A 20,250-nucleotide genomic window follows, 5' to 3' on the forward strand; every position below is an offset into this window, starting at 1 on the left:
CACTAATAAAGATTATGATTATTATTACATCTCCAGACTGGCATGACGTGCACAGTTCAACATAAATATCCCTAAATGCCCTATTTATATCTTCGGTTTTAATTAGTCTACTACCCCAGAACCACGCACAATCACGCACAGAGGGGCTAGCCTCAGAATCTGAGCCACCTGAGCTACGTTGATCCCCATCAACAATTGCTGATTAGGATTCCTCCACTTTGGCCAATCTAGCCTCCAACCGGTGCTGGCTTTCAAGCGTTCTGCACCTTTCGGTATAATTGGAGTCGGGGGAGGTATGTTTTGATGCACACCCGAACAGGGCGCAAAAATCTTATTCTATATTTTCTTTGGCTGCATGAGCAATCGCTGTATGTCGCATGGGAGGTTTATCAAGATGAGGGTGGCAGCATGGATATGAAATTGGCTCAGTTACAGGAAGCAAAGCACAGATTGGAAGATAATCTTTATTATTGTCACAAGTAGGCTTCCATTAACACTGTAATGAAGTAACTGTGAAAATCCCCTCGTCACACATGGTTTGCAGAGATATTCCCTAAGGTTCAGTTTTGGGTCCATTACTTAATCATCATTATGATTAGACCCAGATGTGGGGGCAGCATTATAAAGTTTGTAGTTGATATTATCTACTACATTGCCAAGTTTCATGTGGATAGCTATAGACTTCGGGGTGACCTGATGAAATGAGCAGAAGTGTGGCAGATGTGAAATGCTGCTCTTTGGCTGGGGTATATAAAGACCATATATGATAAATGGCATGGCTGTGAAATGTGGAGAGGAGCATAGACAACTTGGTGTCCATAAACATAAATCCTTAAAAGGTGGCATAGCAATTAGGAATGGGCAACAGATATACTGGTCTTCCCAGCAATGCTCGCGTGAAAGAATAAAAATAATTTAAGTGTTTAAGAGAAACATATGGAATATTTGAGATTATAAGTAGATATAAAGAATATAAAAGCAAAATGATCATGCCGAAAAGTTATAAATTGCTGGTTCGGCCTCAATTGGAGCATTGTGAACACCACACTTCAGAAGAGATGTAAAGGCCTTAAGGGTACATAGGTAATTTACCAGAATGTTACCAGGAATTCGAAGCTTCAGTTGTAAGGACGTTGTTGAATTAGAACTGATCTCCTTGGAACAGGAAAGGTTACGTTAAAGTTTTCTTAAGAGTTGGTAGAGGGGCGGCATGGTGGCACAGTGGTTAGCATTGCTGTCTACGGTGCTGAGGACCCGGGTTTGAATCCCGACCCTGGGTCACTGTCCGTGTGGAGTTTGCACGTTCTCCCCGTGTCTGCGTGGGTTTCGCCCCCACAACCCAAAGATGTGCAGGGTAGGTGGATTGGCCACGCTAAATTGCCCCTTAATTGGAAAAAGAAATTGGGTACTCTAAATTTTAAAAACAAAGAAAAAAAAAGAGTTGGTAGAGAAAAACCTCCCATTGTGGAATGTGCCCACACTGCCTATGACACTATGTTACAATTTTAAAGGGGGTGCAGGAACAGAGGAAGCTGGAGGTTCATATCTGTAAATCTTTGAAGATTGCAGGATAAGTTGCGATGGTTCTTTTTAAAAAGAAAGCAAACAAGATCCTGAACTTTATAAATAGAGGCATACAGCTCAAAAGCAGTTAAGTTCTGCTAATTATTTCTCCAAGAAAAGCACTGGTTAGACTCCGGTTCAGAGGGAGAAATTATTTTACACAGCAAGTTGTTTTGATCCGAGTGCACCACCTGAAACGATGGTGGTGGGAGTAGCTTCAAGAAAGAAAATTGATATAAATTTGAAGGGCTGTAAGGAAGGAGTTGGGCAATTTAACTACTTTATAACTCTACCAAAGGTCTGGCACGATCACAAAGCATCTGAAGATTTCAACAAGGTTTTGCCAGAAAATAAATTGTGATGTATTGTGTGATTGTTACGAAAGCCAGATTTACCTCATCAGAGTGTGGTCGGCGCTGGGAGCTCCAAGTCCTGACATTGCTCCATAGTTTCCAGTGCTCCAGAGTGGGCCGCACATACACAATTCAACATTCAGGCTGAGGACGGGGCTGATGTCCGCAAAAGGAAAATGGTGTGAGAAAAAAAGGTTGTGACCTGGAGCGGAACGTCACAGCAGAGAAGGGTCCCAGGGAGAGGTTCCAAAGGAACTCTCAGATAAGGGTTTCCATTTAAGAAAAGGAACAGAGAAAGAGACTCCAAGCAGAAAAAGGGCTATGGTTAGCAGACTTTCAGTGAAGAAGGTTTGGGAGAAACCCTGGTGATCTAAGGAGGCTCTGGAGAAGCACTGAAGAACTAGGAAGGTAGCGGAAGGTTGGTAGCTTTGTGCTATTGAGATAAAGGTAACTCTTTGGGGGCATAAGTTTAAGGGGCAAGGTTTAGAGGAGATGCACGAGGCATGTTTTTTGCACAGAGGGTAGTGGGTGCCTGGAACTCGCTGCCGGAGAAGGTGGTGGAAGCAGGGACGATACTGACATTTAAGGGGCATCTGGACAAATACATGAATAGGATGGAAATAGAGGGATACAGACCCAGAAAGTGTAGAAGATTTTAGTTTAGAAGGGCAGCACGGGCTTGGAGGGCCGAAGGGCCTGTTCCTGTGCTGTACTTTCTTTGTTCTTTGCTCTTAGTCGTGTCTGCATGGCGCGGCTGGGGAGCTGGAGTTATGACTGTCAGTTGGTGGGTTGTTGAGAAATTAGAAATCTGCCTTGGTTGCATTTGCGATTTAGTGAGCGGTGTGTTCGACCTCAATTTATCATTTCATTTAGACTTCCGGTGGCAGTGATGCAGCAATAAGCCACACATGTGGGAGCTCCCGTTTTAAAGAGATTTTTTGGCTCTTTTGAGAGCCCAAAACGGAAATTTTTCGACGTCTCCCGGTGGGGGAAGGTGTGCTGAACGACTTTCCCTGCAGTCCATGCCTCGAACTCAGAGTGGAAAGGTGGAAAAAACAGCAGCAGCTCCTCAGAAAAAACGGGGGAAGGGATCCAAGATGGCCACCGACAGAGCTCCAGAGGAGTGGAGACTCTGGGCCCAGAAACAACAAACTGATCTCCTGCGCTGCTTTAAAGAATTCAAGGATGAAGTACTGAGCTCTCTGCAGGAAACAAACAGAAGGCTGTCAGAGATTCAGTCCACCCAGGGTGCTGCCATCAAGAAGTTGCAGACGCAGGCCATTGAACGAGAGGAGGAGGCCGTGGTCCTCGTGAGTAAGGTGGAGGGGCACGAAGCACTCCACAAGAAGTGGCAGGAACGCTTCGAGGAGCTGGATCACCGCATGAGGCGGAAAAACCTGCGGATCTTGGGCCTTGCGGAGGGGCTGGAGGGATCGGACCTGACAGCCTATGTGGCTGTAATGCTGGGTTCGCTAGTGGGGGCCGGGTCTCTCCATCTGCCCCTGGAGCTGGAGGGAGCACACAGAGTACTGGCCAGGAGGCCTAAGGAGAATGAACCCCCGCGTGCGGTGCTGGTGAGGTTCCACCGGTTCAGTGATCGGGACTGCGTGCTGCGCTGGGCCAAGAAGGTGAAGAGCAGCAATTGGGAGAATGGGGTAGTGCGGATCTACCAGGACTGGAGTGCGGAGGTGGCTAAGCGGCGGTCCGGATTTAATCGGACGAAAGAGGTGCTTTATAGAAAAAAGATAAAGTTCGGAATGTTGCAGCCCGCGCGCCCGTGGGTAACTTATTTGGACCGGCACCATTATTTCGATTCCCCGGAGGAGGCGTGGGCCTTCGTGCGGACGGAGAAACTGGACTTGAACTAGGGGTTGGGGGTTGCGAGGTCGGCTGTAAGATATTAGTGCTGGATTCGGCTGTTGCTGTGTTCTCTTTTTCTTCTGTTTTTTTCTTCTTGTTTTAGTACTTTTGCAATTTTGATATGGTTATTTATGGGGGGGTTGTTCTGCTATGTTTTTGTTTTTGTGCTTGGGGCATTGTTTGGGCTGTGTATCTTGCGGGGAGGGTCGGGGGGGTATGTTGTATTCTATGTCGGAGTGGGGGTATGGAGGGGGGCTGATATTTGGGACCTGCGTCAGAAGGGTGTGGTGGGGCAGGGCGAAAGCGCGGGCTTTCCTCTGGTTTCCCACGCTGCGGGGCTGGGGGGCGGAGATGGTGACGGGGGAGGTGGGGCCTTAACTGGTTCTTCCCCGCGCTGGAGCGGTGCCAGGAGGAGGGATAGATTGGGGGATGATCCCACTTCGGGAGGGGTCGGGCTATTGGCGGGAGTTTCCGGGGTCAGCAGAAGTTAGCTGACCCACGGAAGTACAATGGAGGACGGTTCGCGGCTGGGAGGGTTCCTAGCCTGGGGGGGAAGGGAGGGGGGGAAAGGGGAATACCGGGTTGCTGCTGGTAGGGTCAAGAAGGAGCTGGTGGGGGCTGGGGGGACAGAGGTGAGGGGTTGTCGCTATGGGGACGGGGTCGAGCAGGGGATGCTGGCCTGGGGCGGGCAGTCGACGGGCTATGGCTAGCCGACGGGGGAGGGGGGCGGGACGCCCTCTGATCCGGTTGGTCACCTGGAATGTGAGAGGGTTGAATGGGCCGGTGAAGCGGTCAAGGGTACTGGCTCACCTGAAGGGGCTAAAGGCGGATGTGGCAATGCTTCAGGAGACCCACCTGAGGGTGGCGGACCAGGTCCGCCTGAGGAAGGGATGGGTGGGGCAGGTTTTCCACTCGGGGTTGGATGTGAGGAACCGGGGAGTGGCGATTCTGGTGGGGAAAAATGTGTTGTTTGAGGCATCGGAGGTGGTGGCGGATAAGGGGGGTAGGTATGTGATGGTTAGGGGCAGGCTACAAGGAGAGAAGGTGGTACTGGCTAGTGTGTATGCCCCAAATTGGGACGATGCGGGCTTTATGAGGCGTATGTTGGGACGGATCCCGGATCTGGAGGCGGGAGGTCTGATCATAGGGGGGGACTTTAATACGGTGTTGGATCCTTCACTGGATCGGTCCAGCTCTAGGACGGGTAGGAGGCCGGCGGCGGCCAAGGTACTGAGAGGGTTTATGGATCAGATGGGTGGAGTGGATCCATGGAGGTTTGTGAGGCCGAGGGCACGTGAGTACTCTTTCTTCTCCCACGTACATAGGGTCTACTCTCGGATAGATTTCTTCGTGGTGAGTAGGGGACTGATTCCGAGAGTGGAGGAGGCCGAGTATTCGGCCATTGCAATCTCCGACCACGCTCCGCATTGGATAGAGTTGGAGATGGGGGAGGTACGCAGAGGCACCAGAGGAGGGACTGTTGGGGGAGAGGCGCAGCCTACCGGCTAAATTTGATTTGCTGACCACTAGAAAGGCTGAGGCAAAGTGGAGGAAGGCACAAGGGGCAGTGTACGAACATGGTGAAAAGGCGAGTAGGATGCTGGCTCATCAGCTCCGTAAGCGGGATGCGGCTAAGGAGATTGCTGGAGTGAGAGACAAGAATGGGAATGTGGTGCGGAAGGGGGTAGAGGTGAATGAGGTCTTCAAGGACTTTTACGGGGAACTGTACCAGTCGGAGCCAACGGGGGAGAGGAGGGGAATGGAGAGGTTCCTTGACAGGCTTTCTTTCCCGAAGGTGCAGGAGGAGAAGGTGGAGGGGCTGGGTGCGCCGATTGAGCTGGAGGAGCTAGTTAAGGGGATCGGGCAGATGCAGTCAGGGAAGGCACCGGGGCCGGATGGGTTCCCGGTGGAATTTTATAAAAAGTTCGTGGACCTAGTGGGCCCCTTGCTGGTGCGGACACTCAACGAAGCGTGGGAAGGGGGGACTTTGCCCCCGACGATGTCACGGGCGCTGATCTCGTTAATTTTAAAGAAGGACAAGGACCCCCAGTAGTGTGGGTCATACAGGCCCATATCTCTCCTCAACGTGGATGCTAAGGTGCTGGCAAAAATCCTGGCCACCAGGATAGAGGACTGTGTGCCAGGGGTTGTGCATGAGGACCAGACAGGTTTTGTGAAGGGAAGGCAGCTGAACACGAATGTGCGGAGATTGCTGAATGTCATTATGATGCCGGCGATTGAGGGGGAGGCAGAGATAGTGGTGGCGTTGGATGCGGAGAAGGCCTTCGATAGAGTGGAGTGGGGGTACCTATGGGAGGTGTTGGGGAGGTTTGGATTTGGTGAAGGGTTTATTAGATGGGTGAGACTGCTATATGAGGCCCCGATGGCATGCGTGGCCACGAATAGGAGGAGGTCGGAGTACTTCCGGCTTTACCGAGGGACCAGGCAGGGTTGCCCCTTGTTGTTTGCAGTGGCAATCGAGCCGCTGGCGATGGCATTGAGAGATTCAGAGAGGTGGAGAGGCTTGGTGCGAGGTGGAGAGGAACATAGGGTGTCGTTGTATGCCGACGACCTGTTACTGTATGTGGCGGACCCGGTGGGAGGGATGCCGGGAGTGATGGAGTTACTAGCCGAGTTTGGGACCTTCTCAGGTTATAAATTAAACTTAGGCAAGAGCGAGGTGTTTGTGGTGCACCCTGGAGACCAGGAGGAAGGAATTGGTAGGCTCCCGCTTAGGCGGGCAGGGGAGAGCTTTAGGTACCTGGGGGTGCAAGTGGCCAGGGACTGGGGGATTCTCCACAAGCATAACTTTACCAGACTGGTAGATCAGATGGAGGAGGAGTTCAGGAGGTGGGACATGCTGCCATTGTCGTTGGCGGGGAGGGTGCAGTCCGTCAAAATGACAGTGCTTCCGAGGTTCTTGTTCCTTTTTCAGTGCCTGCCCATATTTATCCCCAGGGCCTTCTTTAGGAGAGTGACCGGGAGTATTCTGAGCTTTGTGTGGGCACATGGGACTCCGAGAGTGAGGAGGGTATTCCTGGAGCGAGGAAGGGATAGAGGCGGGCTGGCGCTGCCCAACCTTCTGGGGTACTATTGGGCAGCCAATGTGTCAATGGTGCGTAAATGGGTGATGGAGGGGGGAGGGGCGGCGTGGAAAAGAATGGAGATGGCGTCATGTAGAGGTACAAGCCTGGGTGCCATGGTAACGGCACCGTTGCCGCTCTCCCCCAAGAGGGTTACCACGAGCTCGGTGGTGGCGGCGACCCTAAGAATCTGGGGACAGTGGAGACGGCATCGGGGGGAAACAGGGGGCTCGATGGAGGCTCCACTGGGTGGCAACCATCGGTTCATCCCGGGGAACACGGATGGGGGATTCAGGGGATGGCAAAGGGCGGGCATCAGCAAATTGAGGGATCTGTTTATTGGCGGGAGGTTTGCGGGCCTGGGGGAACTGGAAGATAAATTTGGCCTTCCCCAGGGGAACATGTTCAGATACCTGCAGGTAAAGGCGTTTGCTAGGCGACAGGTAGAGGGATTCCCTTTGCTGCCCTCGCAGGGGACGATGGACAGAGTGCTTTCGGGGGTGTGGGTAGGAGAGGGGAAGGTGTCTGACATCTTTAAGGTAATGCAGGAGGTGGAGGAGTCGTCAGTGGAGGAGCTGAAGGCTAAATGGGAGGAGGAACTCGGGGAGCAGATAGAGGACGGGACTTGGGCGGAGGCCTTGGAGAGAGTCAACTCCTCCTCCTCATGTGCGAGGCTTAGTCTCATCCAATTTAAGGTGCTGCACCGGGCCCATATGTCCGGGACTAGGATGAGTAGGTTCTTCGGGGGTGAGGACAGGTGCACCAGATGTTCGGGGAGTCCTGCGAACCACGCCCATATGTTCTGGGCATGCCCAGCACTGGGAGAATTCTGGAAGGGGGTGGCGGGGACGGTGTCGAGGGTGGTTGGATCCAGGGTCAAACCAGGGTGGGGACTCGCGATTTTTGGGGTTGGGGTGGAGCCGGGAGTGCAGGAGGCGAAAGAGGCCGGTGTCCTGGCCTTTGCGTCCCGAGTAGCCTGTCGAAGGATTCTGTTACAATGGAAGGATGCAAGGCCCCCAAGCGTGGAGACCTGGATCAGTGACATGGCGGGATTTATAAAATTGGAAAAGGTCAAATTTGCCCTGAGAGGATCAATACAAGGGTTCTATAAACGATGGCAGCCTTTTCTGGACTTCCTGGCTCAGAGATAGGTAACTGGGTCAATAGCAGCAGCAACCCCGGGGGGGGGGGGGGGGGGTGCATTATTGTAGTGTTTATTCTGTAACTTTATAGTGTGTTAATTTGCGTTGTTGTTAAAATGCTAGGTTGTTCATGGGGATGGGGCGAATGTATATGATTGTTAATATTAGTGTTATTTTCGGTATTTTACTAAGGTGCGTTATTGTTGTATAAAATCAAAATTTCTCAATAAAAATTATTTAAAAAAAAATAAATTATCATTTCATTTAAACCTCCTATTAGCCCTGAATGTTTGACGTAGATAGATGTTATAAATTGTTTTATCTTTTTGACCTTGTGTTGTAAAGTTTGTTTTAGTTTGTTAAAAACCCATGGAATCCTGTGGCTTTGTTCTCTTAGCAAGTGTTTTGAAGTTCAAACTTTATCCACTGCAGACATTGTTGATCCTTAACCAGATCTTACCCAAAGCTTGAGGATTTGGTCCAGGATCATAACACGGTGCACAGAACAATGTTCTTATCTATTTTTGTCGTCACATTAATTTTACTCCCTTTGTTTTAAAACTCAGATTGTCAATGCTCAGAAATCTGTGAAAAAGTTACAAGATGTTATTTCGACTCACTCAGCAGAAAACTCACAGGTAAGACAGCCTTGAGGAAGTCTAATTGGATGAGTGTGTAGTATTGTCATTGTACAGTGCCTGTTACAACAGTGTGATGTGGAATATTGTCATTGCACAGTGACTGTGACAGCAGTGTGATGTGGAATATTGTCATTGTATAGCGACTGTTACAGCAGTGATGTGGAATATTGCCATTGTACAGTGACAGTTACAGCAGTGTGATGTGGAATATTGTCATTGTACAGTTGTACAGTTACTGTTACAGCAGTGTGATGTGGAATATTGTGATTGTACAGTAATGTTACAGCAGTGTGATGTGGAGTATTGTCATTGTACAGTGACTGTTACAGCAGTGTGATGTGGAATATTGTCATTGTACAGTGAATGTTACAGCAGTGTGATGTGGAATATTGTCATTGTACAGTGAATGTTACAGCAGTGTGATGTGGAATATTGTGATTGTACAGTAATGTTACAGCAGTGTGATGTGGAGTATTGTCATTGTACAGTGACTGTTACAGCAGTGAGATGTGGAATATTGTCATTGTACAGTGACTGTTACAGCAGTGTGATGTGGAGTATTGTCATTGTACAGTAATGTTACAGCAGTGAGACGTGGAATATTGTCATTGTACAGTAATGTTACAGCAGTGTGATGTGGAGTATTGTCATTGTACAGTGACTGTTACAGCACTGTGATGTGGAGTATTGTCATTGTACAGTGACTGTTACAGCAGTGTGATGTGGAGTATTGTCATTGTACAGTAATGTTACAGCAGTGTGATGTGGAATATTGTCATTGTACAGTGACTGTTACAGCAGTGTGATGTGGAATATTGTCATTGTACAGTAATGTTACAGCAGTATGATGTGGAATATTGTCATTGTGCAGTGACTGTTACAGCAGTGTGATGTGGAGTATTGTCATTGTACAGTGACTGTTACAGCAGTGTGATGTGGAATATTGTCATTGTACAGTAATGTTGCAGCAGTGTGATGTGGAATATTGTCATTGTACAGTAATGTTACAGCAGTGTGATGTGGAGTATTGTCATTGTACAGTTACTGTTACAGCAGTGTGATGTGGAATATTGTCATTGTACAGTAATGTTACAGCAGTGTGATGTGGAGTATTGTCATTGTACAGTAATGTTACAGCAGTGAGATGTGGAGTATTGTCATTGTACAGTGACTGTTACAGCAGTGTGATGTGGAATATTGTGATTGTACAGTAATGTTACAGCAGTGTGATGTGGAATATTGTCATTGTACAGTGACTGTTACAGCAGTGAGATGTGGAGTATTGTCATTGTACAGTGACTGTTACAGCAGTGTGATGTGGAATATTGTCATTGTACAGTGAATGTTACAGCAGTGATGTGGAATATTGTCATTGTACAGTAATGTTACAGCAGTGTGATGTGGAATATTGTCATTGTACAGTTACTGTTACAGCAGTGAGATGTGGAATATTGTCATTGTACAATAATGTTGCAGCAGTGTGATGTGGAATATTGTCATTGTACAGTTATGTTACAGCACTGTGATGTGAAATATTGTCATTGTACAGTGACTGTTACAGCAGTGTGATGTGGAGTATTGTCATTGTACAATAATGTTACACCAGTGAGATGTGGAATATTGTCATTGTGCAGTGAATGTTACAGCAGTGTGATGTGGAATATTGTCATTGTACAGTTACTGTTACAGCAGTGAGATGTGGAATATTGTCATTGTACAGTAATGTCGCAGCAGTGTGATGTGGAGTATTGTCATTGTACTGTTACTGTTACAGCAGTGTGATGTGGAATATTGTCATTGTACAGTTACTGTTACAGCAGTGAGATGTGGAATATTGTCATTGTACAGTAATGTCGCAGCAGTGTGATGTGGAGTATTGTCATTGTACTGTTACTGTTACAGCAGTGTGATGTGGAATATTGTCATTGTACAGTGACTGTTACAGCAGTGTGATGTGGAATATTGTCATTGTACAGTGACTGTTACAGCAGTGATGTGGAATATTGTCATTGTACAGTGACTGTTACAGCAGTGTGATGTGGAATACTGTCATCGTACATTGTTACAGCAGTGTGATGTGGAATATTCATTGTACAGTAATGTTACAGCAGTGAGATGTGGAGTATTGTACAGTAATGTTACAGCAGCGTGATGTGGAATATTGTCATTGTACAGTGAGTGTTACAGCAGTGTGATGTGGAGTATTGTCATTGTACAGTGGCTGTTACAGCAGTGTGATGTGGAGTATTGTCATTGTACAGTGGCTGTTACAGCAGTGTGATGTGGAATATTGTCATTGTACAGTTAATGTTACAGCAGTGATGTGGAATATTGTCGTTGTACAGTAATGTTACAGCAGTATGATGTGGAATATTGTCATTGTGCAGTGACTGTTACAGCAGTGTGATGTGGAGTATTGTCATTGTACAGTAATGTTACAGCAGTGTGATGTGGAGTATTGTCATTGTACAGTTACTGTTACAGCAGTGTGATGTGGAATATTGTGATTGTACAGTGACTGTTACAGCAGTGAGATGTGGAGTATTGTCATTGTACAGTAATGTTACAGCAGTGTGATGTGGAATATTGTCATTGTACAGTAATGTTACAGCAGTGTGATGTGGAGTATTGTCATTGTACAGTAATGTTACAGCAGTGATGTGGAATATTGTCGTTGTACAGTGACTGTTACAGCAGTGTGATGTGGAGTATTGTCATTGTACAGTAATGTTACAGCAGTGATGTGGAATATTGTCATTGTACAGTAATGTTACAGCAGTGATGTGGAATATTGTCGTTGTACAGTGAATGTTACAGCAGTGTGATGTGGAATATTGTCACTGTACAGTGAATGTTACAGCAGTGATGTGGAATATTGTCGTTGTACAGTAATGTTACAGCAGTGTGATGTGGAGTATTGTCATTATACAGTTACTGTTACAGCAGTGTGATGTGGAATATTGTGATTGTACAGTGACTGTTACAGCAGTGAGATGTGGAGTATTGTCATTGTACAGTGACTGTTACAGCAGTGTGATGTCGAATATTGTCATTGTACAGTAATGTTACAGCAGTGTGATGTGGAATATTGTCATTGTACAGTAATGTTACAGCAGTGTGATGTGGAGTATTGTCATTATACAGTTACTGTTACAGCAGTGTGATGTGGAATATTGTGATTGTACAGTGACTGTTACAGCAGTGAGATGTGGAGTATTGTCATTGTACAGTGACTGTTACAGCAGTGTGATGTCGAATATTGTCATTGTACAGTAATGTTACAGCAGTGTTGTGGAATATTGTCATTGTACAGTGACTGTTACAGCAGTGTGATGTGGAATATTGTCATTGTACAGTGACTGTTACAGCAGTGTGATGTGGAATATTGTCATTGTACAGTGACTGTTACAGCAGTGTGATGTGGAATATTGTCATTGTACAGTGAATGTTACAGCAGTGTGATGTGGGGTATTGTCATTGTACAGTGAGTGTTACAGCAGTGTGATGTGGGGTATTGTCATTGTACAGTGACTGTTACAGCAGTATGATGTGGAGTATTGTCATTGTACAGTGACTGTTACAGCAGTGTAATGTGGAATATTGTCATTGTACAGTGAATGTTACAGCAGTGAATTGGAATATTGTCATTGTACAGTGACTGTTACAGCAGTGAGATGTGGAATATTGTCATTGTACAGTAATGTTACAGCAGTGATGTGGAATATTGTCGTTGTACAGTAATGTTACAGCAGTGATGTGGAATATTGTCATTGTACAGTGACTGTTACAGCAGTGTGATGTGGAATATTGTCGTTGTACAGTAATGTTACAGCAGTGATGTGGAATATTGTCATTGTACAGTGAATGTTACAGCAGTGTGATGTGGAATATTGTCATTGTACAGTTACTGTTACAGCAGTGTGATGTGGAATATTGTCATTGTACAGTGACTGTTAGTGTGATGTGGAATATTGTCATTGTACAGTGACTGTTACAGCACTGTGATGTGGAATGTTGTCATTGTACAGTGACTGTTACAGCAGTGAGATGTGGAATATTGTCATTGTACAGTGACTGTTACAGCAGTGATGTGGAATATTGTCATTGTACAGTGAATGTTACAGCAGTGTGATGTGGAATACTGTCATTGTACAGTGACTGTTACAGCAGTGATGTGGAGTATTGTCATTGTACAGTGACTGTTACAGCAGTATGATGTGGAATACTGTCATGGTACAGTGACTGTTACAGCAGTGATGTGGAATATTGTCATTGTACAGTGACTGTTACAGCAGTGTGATGTGGAATATTGTCATTCTACAGTGAATGTTACAGCAGTGATGTGGAATATTGTCATTGTACAGTAATGTTACAGCAGTGTGATGTGGAATATTGTCATTGTACAGTAATGTTACAGCAGTGTGATGTGGAATATTGTCATTGTACAGTGACTGTTACAGCAGTGTGATGTGGAATATTGTCATTGTACAGTGACTTTTACAGCAGAGTGATGTGGAGTATTGTCATTGTACAGTGAATGTTACAGCGGTGTGATGTGGAGTATTGTCATTGTACAGTGACTGTTACAGCAGTGTGATGTGGAATGTTGTCATTGTACAGTGAATGTTACAGCAGTGTGATGTGGAATATTGTCATTGTACAATAATGTTACAGCACTGTGATGTGGAATATTGTCATTGTACAGTGACTGTTACAGCACTGTGATGTGGAATATTGTCATTGTACAGTAATGTTACAGCAGTGTGATGTGGAGTATTGTCATTGTACAGTGACTGTTACAGCAGTGATGTGGAATATTGTCGTTGTACAGTGACTGTTACAGCAGTGTGATGTGGAATATTGTCATTGTACAGTGAACGTTACAGCAGTGATGTGGAATATTGTCATTGTACAGTGAATGTTACAGCAGTGTGATATGGAATATTGTCATTGTACAGTGAATGTTACAGCAGTGATGTGGAATATTGTCGTTGTACAGTGACTGTTACAGCAGTGTGATGTCGAGTATTGTCATTGTACAGTGACTGTTACAGCAGTGTGATGTGGAATATTGTCATTGTACAGTAATATTACAGCAGTGATGTGGAATATTGTCATTGTACAGTAATGTTACAGCAGTGTGATGTGGAATATTGTCATTGTACAGTGACTGTTACAGCAGTATGATGTGGAATATTGTCATTGTACAATAATGTTACAGCAGTGTGATGTGGAATATTGTCATTGTACAGTTATGTTACAGCACTGTGATGTGAAATATTGTCATTGTACAGTGACTGTTACAGCAGTGTGATGTGGAGTATTGTCATTGTACAATAATGTTACACCAGTGAGATGTGGAATATTGTCATTGTACAGTGAATGTTACAGCAGTGTGATGTGGAATATTGTCATTGTACAGTGACTGTTACAGCAGTGAGATGTGGAATATTGTCATTGTACAGTTACTGTTACAGCAGTGTGATGTGGAGTATTGTCATTGTACAGTAATGTTACAGCAGTGTGATGTGGAATATTGTCATTGTACAGTAATGTTACAGCAGTGTGATGTGGAGTATTGTCATTGTACTGTTACTGTTACAGCAGTGTGATGTGGAATATTGTCATTGTACAGTAATGTTACAGCACTATGATGTGGAATATTGTCATTGTACAGTGACTGTGACAGCAGTGTGATGTGGAGTATTGTCATTGTACTGTTACTGTTACAGCAGTGTGATGTGGAATATTGTCATTGTACAGTGACTGTTACAGCAGTGTGATGTGGAATACTGTCATCGTACATTGTTACAGCAGTGTGATGTGGAATATTCATTGTACAGTAATGTTACAGCAGTGAGATGTGGAGTATTGTACAGTAATGTTACAGCAGCGTGATGTGGAATATTGTCATTGTACAGTGAGTGTTACAGCAGTGTGATGTGGAGTATTGTCATTGTACAGTGGCTGTTACAGCAGTGTTATGTGGAATATTCATTGTACAGTGACTGTTACAGCAGAGTGATGTGGAATATTGTCATTGTACAGTGACTGTTACAGCAGTGTGATGTGGAGTATTGTCATTGTACAGTGACTGTTACAGCAGTGTGATGTGGAATATTGTCATTGTACAGTTAATGTTACAGCAGTGATGTGGAATATTGTCGTTGTACAGTAATGTTACAGCAGTGTGATGTGGAATATTGTCATTGTGCAGTGACTGTTACAGCAGTGTGATGTGGAGTATTGTCATTGTACAGTAATGTTACAGCAGTGTGATGTGGAATATTGTCATTGTGCAGTGACTGTTACAGCAGTGTGATGTGGAATATTGTCATTGTACAGTGACTGTTACAGCAGTGTGATGTGGAATATTGTGATTGTACAGTGACTGTTACAGCAGTGAGATGTGGAGTATTGTCATTGTACAGTGACTGTTACAGCAGTGAGATGTGGAATATTGTCATTGTACAGTTATGTTACAGCACTGTGATGTGAAATATTGTCATTGTACAGTGAATGTTACAGCAGTGTTGTGGAATATTGTCATTGTACAGTGAATGTTACAGCAGTGATGTGGAATATTGTCATTGTACAATAATGTTACAGCAGTGTGATGTGGAATATTGTCATTGTACAGTGAATGTTACAGCAGTGTGATGTGGAATATTGTCATTGTACAGTGAATGTCACAGCAGTGTGATGTGGAATATTGTCATTGTACAGTGACTGTTACAGCAGTATGATGTGGAATATTGTCATTGTACAGTGACTGTTACAGCAGTGTGATGTGGAGTATTGTCATTGTACAGTGAGTGTTACAGCAGTGTGATGTGGGGTATTGTCATTGTCCAGTGACTGTTACAGCAGTATGATGTGGAGTATTGTCATTGTACAGTGACTGTTACAGCAGTGTGATGTGGAATATTGTCATTGTACAGTGAATGTTACAGCAGTGTGATGTGGAATATTGTCATTGTACAGTAATGTTACAGCAGTGAATTGGAATATTGTCATTGTACAGTGACTGTTACAGCAGTGTGATGTGGAATACTGTCATTGTACAGTGACTGTTACAGCAGTGAGATGTGGAGTATTGTCATTGTACAGTGACTGTTACAGCAGTGTGATGTGGAATATTGTCGTTGTACAGTAATGTTACAGCAGTGATGTGGAATATTGTCATTGTACAGTAATGTTACAGCAGTGTGATGTGGAATATTGTCATTGTACAGCGAATGTTACAGCAGTGTGATGTGGAATATTGTCATTGTACAGTGACTGTTACAGCAGTGTGATGTGGAGTATTGTCATTGTACAGTGACTGTTACAGCAGTGATGTGGAATATTGTCATTGTACAGTAATGTTACAGCAGTGTGATGTGGAATATTGTCATTGTACAGTGACTGTTACAGCAGTGTGATGTGGAATATTGTCATTGTACAGTGACTGTTACAGCAGTGTGATGTGGAATATTGTCATTGTACAGTGACTGTTACAGCAGTGTGATGTGGAATATTGTCGTTGTACAGTGACTGTTACAGCAGTGTGATGTGGAATATTGTCATTGTACAGTGACTTTTACAGCAGTGTGATGTGGAATATTGTCATTGTACAGTGACTGTTACAGCAGTGTGATGTGGAGTATTGTCATTGTACAGTGACTGTTACAGCAGTGTGATGTGGAATATTGTCATTGTACAGTTACTGTTACAGCAGTGTGATGTGGAATATTGTCATTGTACAGTAATGTTACAGCAGTGTGATGTGGAGTATTGTCATCGTACAGTGACTGTTACAGCAGTGTGATGTGGAATATTGTCGTTGTACAGTGAATGTTACAGCAGTGTGATGTGGAATATTGTCATTGTACAGTGACTGTTACAGCAGTGTGATGTGGAATATTGTCATTGTACAGTAATGTTACAGCAGTGTGATGTGGAGTATTGTCATTGTACAGTGACTGTTACAGCACTGTGATGTGGAATACTGTCATGGTACAGTGACTGTTACAGCAGTGATGTGGAATATTGTCATTGTACAGTTACTGTTACAGCAGTGTGATGTGGAATACTGTCATGGTACAGTGACTGTTACAGCAGTGATGTGGAATATTGTCATTGTACAGTTACTGTCACAGCAGTGTGATGTGGAATATTGTCATTGTACAGTGAATGTTACAGCAGTGAGATGTGGAGTATTGTCATTGTACAGTGACTGTTACAGCAGTGATGTGGAATATTGTCATTGTACAGTGAATGTTACAGCAGTGAGATGTGGAGTATTGTCATTGTACAGTGAATGTTACAGCAGTGTGATGTCGAGTATTGTCATTGTACAGTGACTGTTACAGCAGTGTGATGTGGAATACTGTCATGGTACAGTGACTGTTACAGCAGTGATGTGGAATATTGTCGTTGTACAGTGACTGTTACAGCAGTGTGATGTGGAATACTGTCATTGTACAGTGGCTGTTACAGCAGTGAGATGTGGAATATTGTCATTGTACAGTAATGTTACAGCAGTGTGATGTGGAATATTGTCATTGTACAGTGACTGTTACAGCAGTGTGATGTGGAATATTGTCATTGTACAGTGACTGTTACAGCAGTGTGATGTGGAATATTGTCATTGTACAGTGACTTTTACAGCAGAGTGATGTGGAGTATTGTCATTGTACAGTGAATGTTACAGCGGTGTGATGTGGAGTATTGTCATTATACAGTGACTGTTACAGCAGTGTGATGTGGAATGTTGTCATTGTACGGTGAATGTTATAGCAGTGATGTGGAATACTGTCATTGTACAGTGACTGTTACAGCAGTGTGATGTGGAATATTGTCATTGTACAGTGACTGTTATAGCAGTGTGATGTGGAATATTGTCATTGTACAGTAATGTTACAGCAGTGAGATGTGGAATATTGTCGTTGTACAGTAATGTTACAGCAGTGTGATGTGGAATATTGTCATTGTACAGTGACTGTTACAGCAGTGTGATGTGGAATATTGTCATTGTACAGTGACTGTTACAGCAGTGTGATGTGGAATATTGTCATTGTACAGTGACTGTTACAGCAGTGAGATGTGGAATATTGTCATTGTACAGTGACTGTTACAGTGTGATGTGGAATATTGTCATTGTACAGTGACTGTTACAGTAGTGAGATGTGGAATATTGTCATTGTACAGTGACTGTTACAGCAGTGTGATGTGGAGTATTGTCATTGTACAGTGAATGTTACAGCAGTGTGATGTGGAATATTGTCATTGTACAGTGAATGTTACAGCAGTGTGATGTGGAATATTGTCATTGTACAGTAATGTTACAGCAGTGATGTGGAATATTGTCATTGTACAGTGACTGTTACAGCACTGTGATGTGGAATATTGTCATTGTACAGTAATGTTACAGCAGTGTGATGTGGAGTATTGTCATTGTACAGTGAATGTTACAGCAGTGATGTGGAATATTGTCATTGTACAGTGAATGTTACAGCAGTGTGATGTGGAATATTGTCATTGTACAGTAATGTTACAGCAGTGTGATGTGGAATATTGTCATTGTACAGTGAATGTTACAGCAGTGTGATGTGGAATATTGTCATTGTACAGTGACTGTTATAGCAGTGTGATGTGGAATATTGTCGTTGTACAGTGACTGTTACAGCAGTGTGATGTGGAATACTGTCATGGTACAGTGACTGTTACAGCAGTGATGTGGAATATTGTCATTGTACAGTAATGTTACAGCAGTGTGATGTGGAGTATTGTCATTGTACAGTGGCTGTTACAGCAGTGAGATGTGGAATATTGTCGTTGTACAGTAATGTTACAGCAGTGATGTGGAGTATTGTCATTGTACAGTAATGTTACAGCAGTGTGATGTGGAATATTGTCATTGTACAGTGGCTGTTACAGCAGTATGATGTGGAATATTGTCATTGTACAGTGACTGTTACAGCAGTGTGATGTGGAATATTGTCATTGTACAGTGACTTTTACAGCAGTATGATGTGGAGTATTGTCATTGTACAGTGACTGTTACAGCAGTGTGATGTGGAATATTGTCATTGTACAGTGAATGTTATAGCAGTGATGTGGAATACTGTCATTGTACAGTGACTGTTACAGCAGTGTGATGTGGAATATTGTCATTGTACAGTGACTGTTATAGCAGTGTGATGTGGAGTATTGTCATTGTACAGTGACTGTTACAGCACTGTGATGTGGAATATTGTCATTGTACAGTAATGTTACAGCAGTGTGATGTGGAGTATTGTCATTGTACAGTGACTGTTACAGCACTGTGATGTGGAATATTGTCATTGTACAGTGAATGTTACAGCAGTGAGATGTGGAATATTGTCATTGTACAGTGACTGTTACAGCAGTGTGATATGGAATATTGTCGTTGTACAGTGAATGTTACAGCAGTGTGATGTGGAATATTGTCATTGTACTGTTACTGTTACAGCAGTGTGATATGGAATATTGTCATTGTACAGTGAATGTTACAGCAGTGATGTGGAATATTGTCGTTGTACAGTGAATGTTACAGCAGTGTGATGTGGAGTATTGTCATTGTACAGTGACTGTTACAGCAGTGTGATGTGGAATACTGTCATGGTACAGTGACTGTTACAGCAGTGTGATGTGGAATATTGTCATTGTACAGTGACTGTTACAGCAGTGATGTGGAATATTGTCGTTGTACAGTGACTGTTACAGCAGTGTGATGTGGAATATTGTCATTGTACAGTGAATGTTACAGCAGTGATGTGGAATATTGTCGTTGTACAGTAATGTTACAGCAGTGTGATGTGGAATATTGTCGTTGTACAGTGGCTGTTACAGCAGTGAGATGTGGAATATTGTCGTTGTACAGTAATGTTACAGCAGTGTGATGTGGAATATTGTCATTGTACAGTAATATTACAGCAGTGATGTGGAATATTGTCATTGTACAGTGGCTTACAGCAGTGTGATGTGGAGTATTGTCATTGTACAGTGAATGTTACAGCGGTGTGATGTGGAGTATTGTCATTGTACAGTGACTGTTACAGCAGTGTGATGTGGAATACTGTCATTGTACAGTGACTGTTACAGCAGTGTGATGTGGAATATTGTCATTGTACAGTGACTGTTACAGCAGTGTGATGTGGAATATTGTCATTGTACAGTGACTGTTACAGCAGTGTGATGTGGAATATTGTCATTGTACAGTGACTGTTACAGCAGTGTGATGTGGAATATTGTCATTGTACAGTACTGTTACAGCAGTGTGATGTGGAATATTGTCATTGTACAGTGACTGTTACAGCAGTGAGATGTGGAATATTGTCATTGTACAGTGACTGTTACAGTGTGATGTGGAGTATTGTCATTGTACAGTGAATGTTACAGCAGTGAGATGTGGAATATTGTCGTTGTACAGTAATGTTACAGCAGTGATGTGGAATATTGTCATTGTACAGTGACTGTTACAGTAGTGAGATGTGGAGTATTGTCATTGTACAGTAATGTTACAGCAGTGTGATGTGGAATATTGTCATTGTACAGTGAATGTTACAGCAGTGTGCTGTGGATATTGTCATTGTACAGTAAT

The 20,250-nt window shown here is 44.0% G+C and overlaps 1 protein-coding gene across 1 annotated transcript in view; it reads left to right on the top strand.

Annotated features, from left to right (window-relative positions):
* The window catches only part of mia3 (MIA SH3 domain ER export factor 3), a 198,645-nt gene that overhangs the window by 79,802 nt on the left and 98,593 nt on the right, over positions 1 to 20,250 (top strand). Inside the window, exon 12 of the mRNA XM_038798968.1 lies at positions 8,568 to 8,639. Coding sequence (XP_038654896.1) covers positions 8,568 to 8,639 — 72 coding nt within the window. The remainder of the gene's footprint in view (positions 1 to 8,567; positions 8,640 to 20,250) is intronic.

Source organism: Scyliorhinus canicula, chromosome 6 (assembly GCF_902713615.1).
Source record: "Scyliorhinus canicula chromosome 6, sScyCan1.1, whole genome shotgun sequence".
Taxonomy (NCBI): domain Eukaryota; kingdom Metazoa; phylum Chordata; class Chondrichthyes; order Carcharhiniformes; family Scyliorhinidae; genus Scyliorhinus; species Scyliorhinus canicula.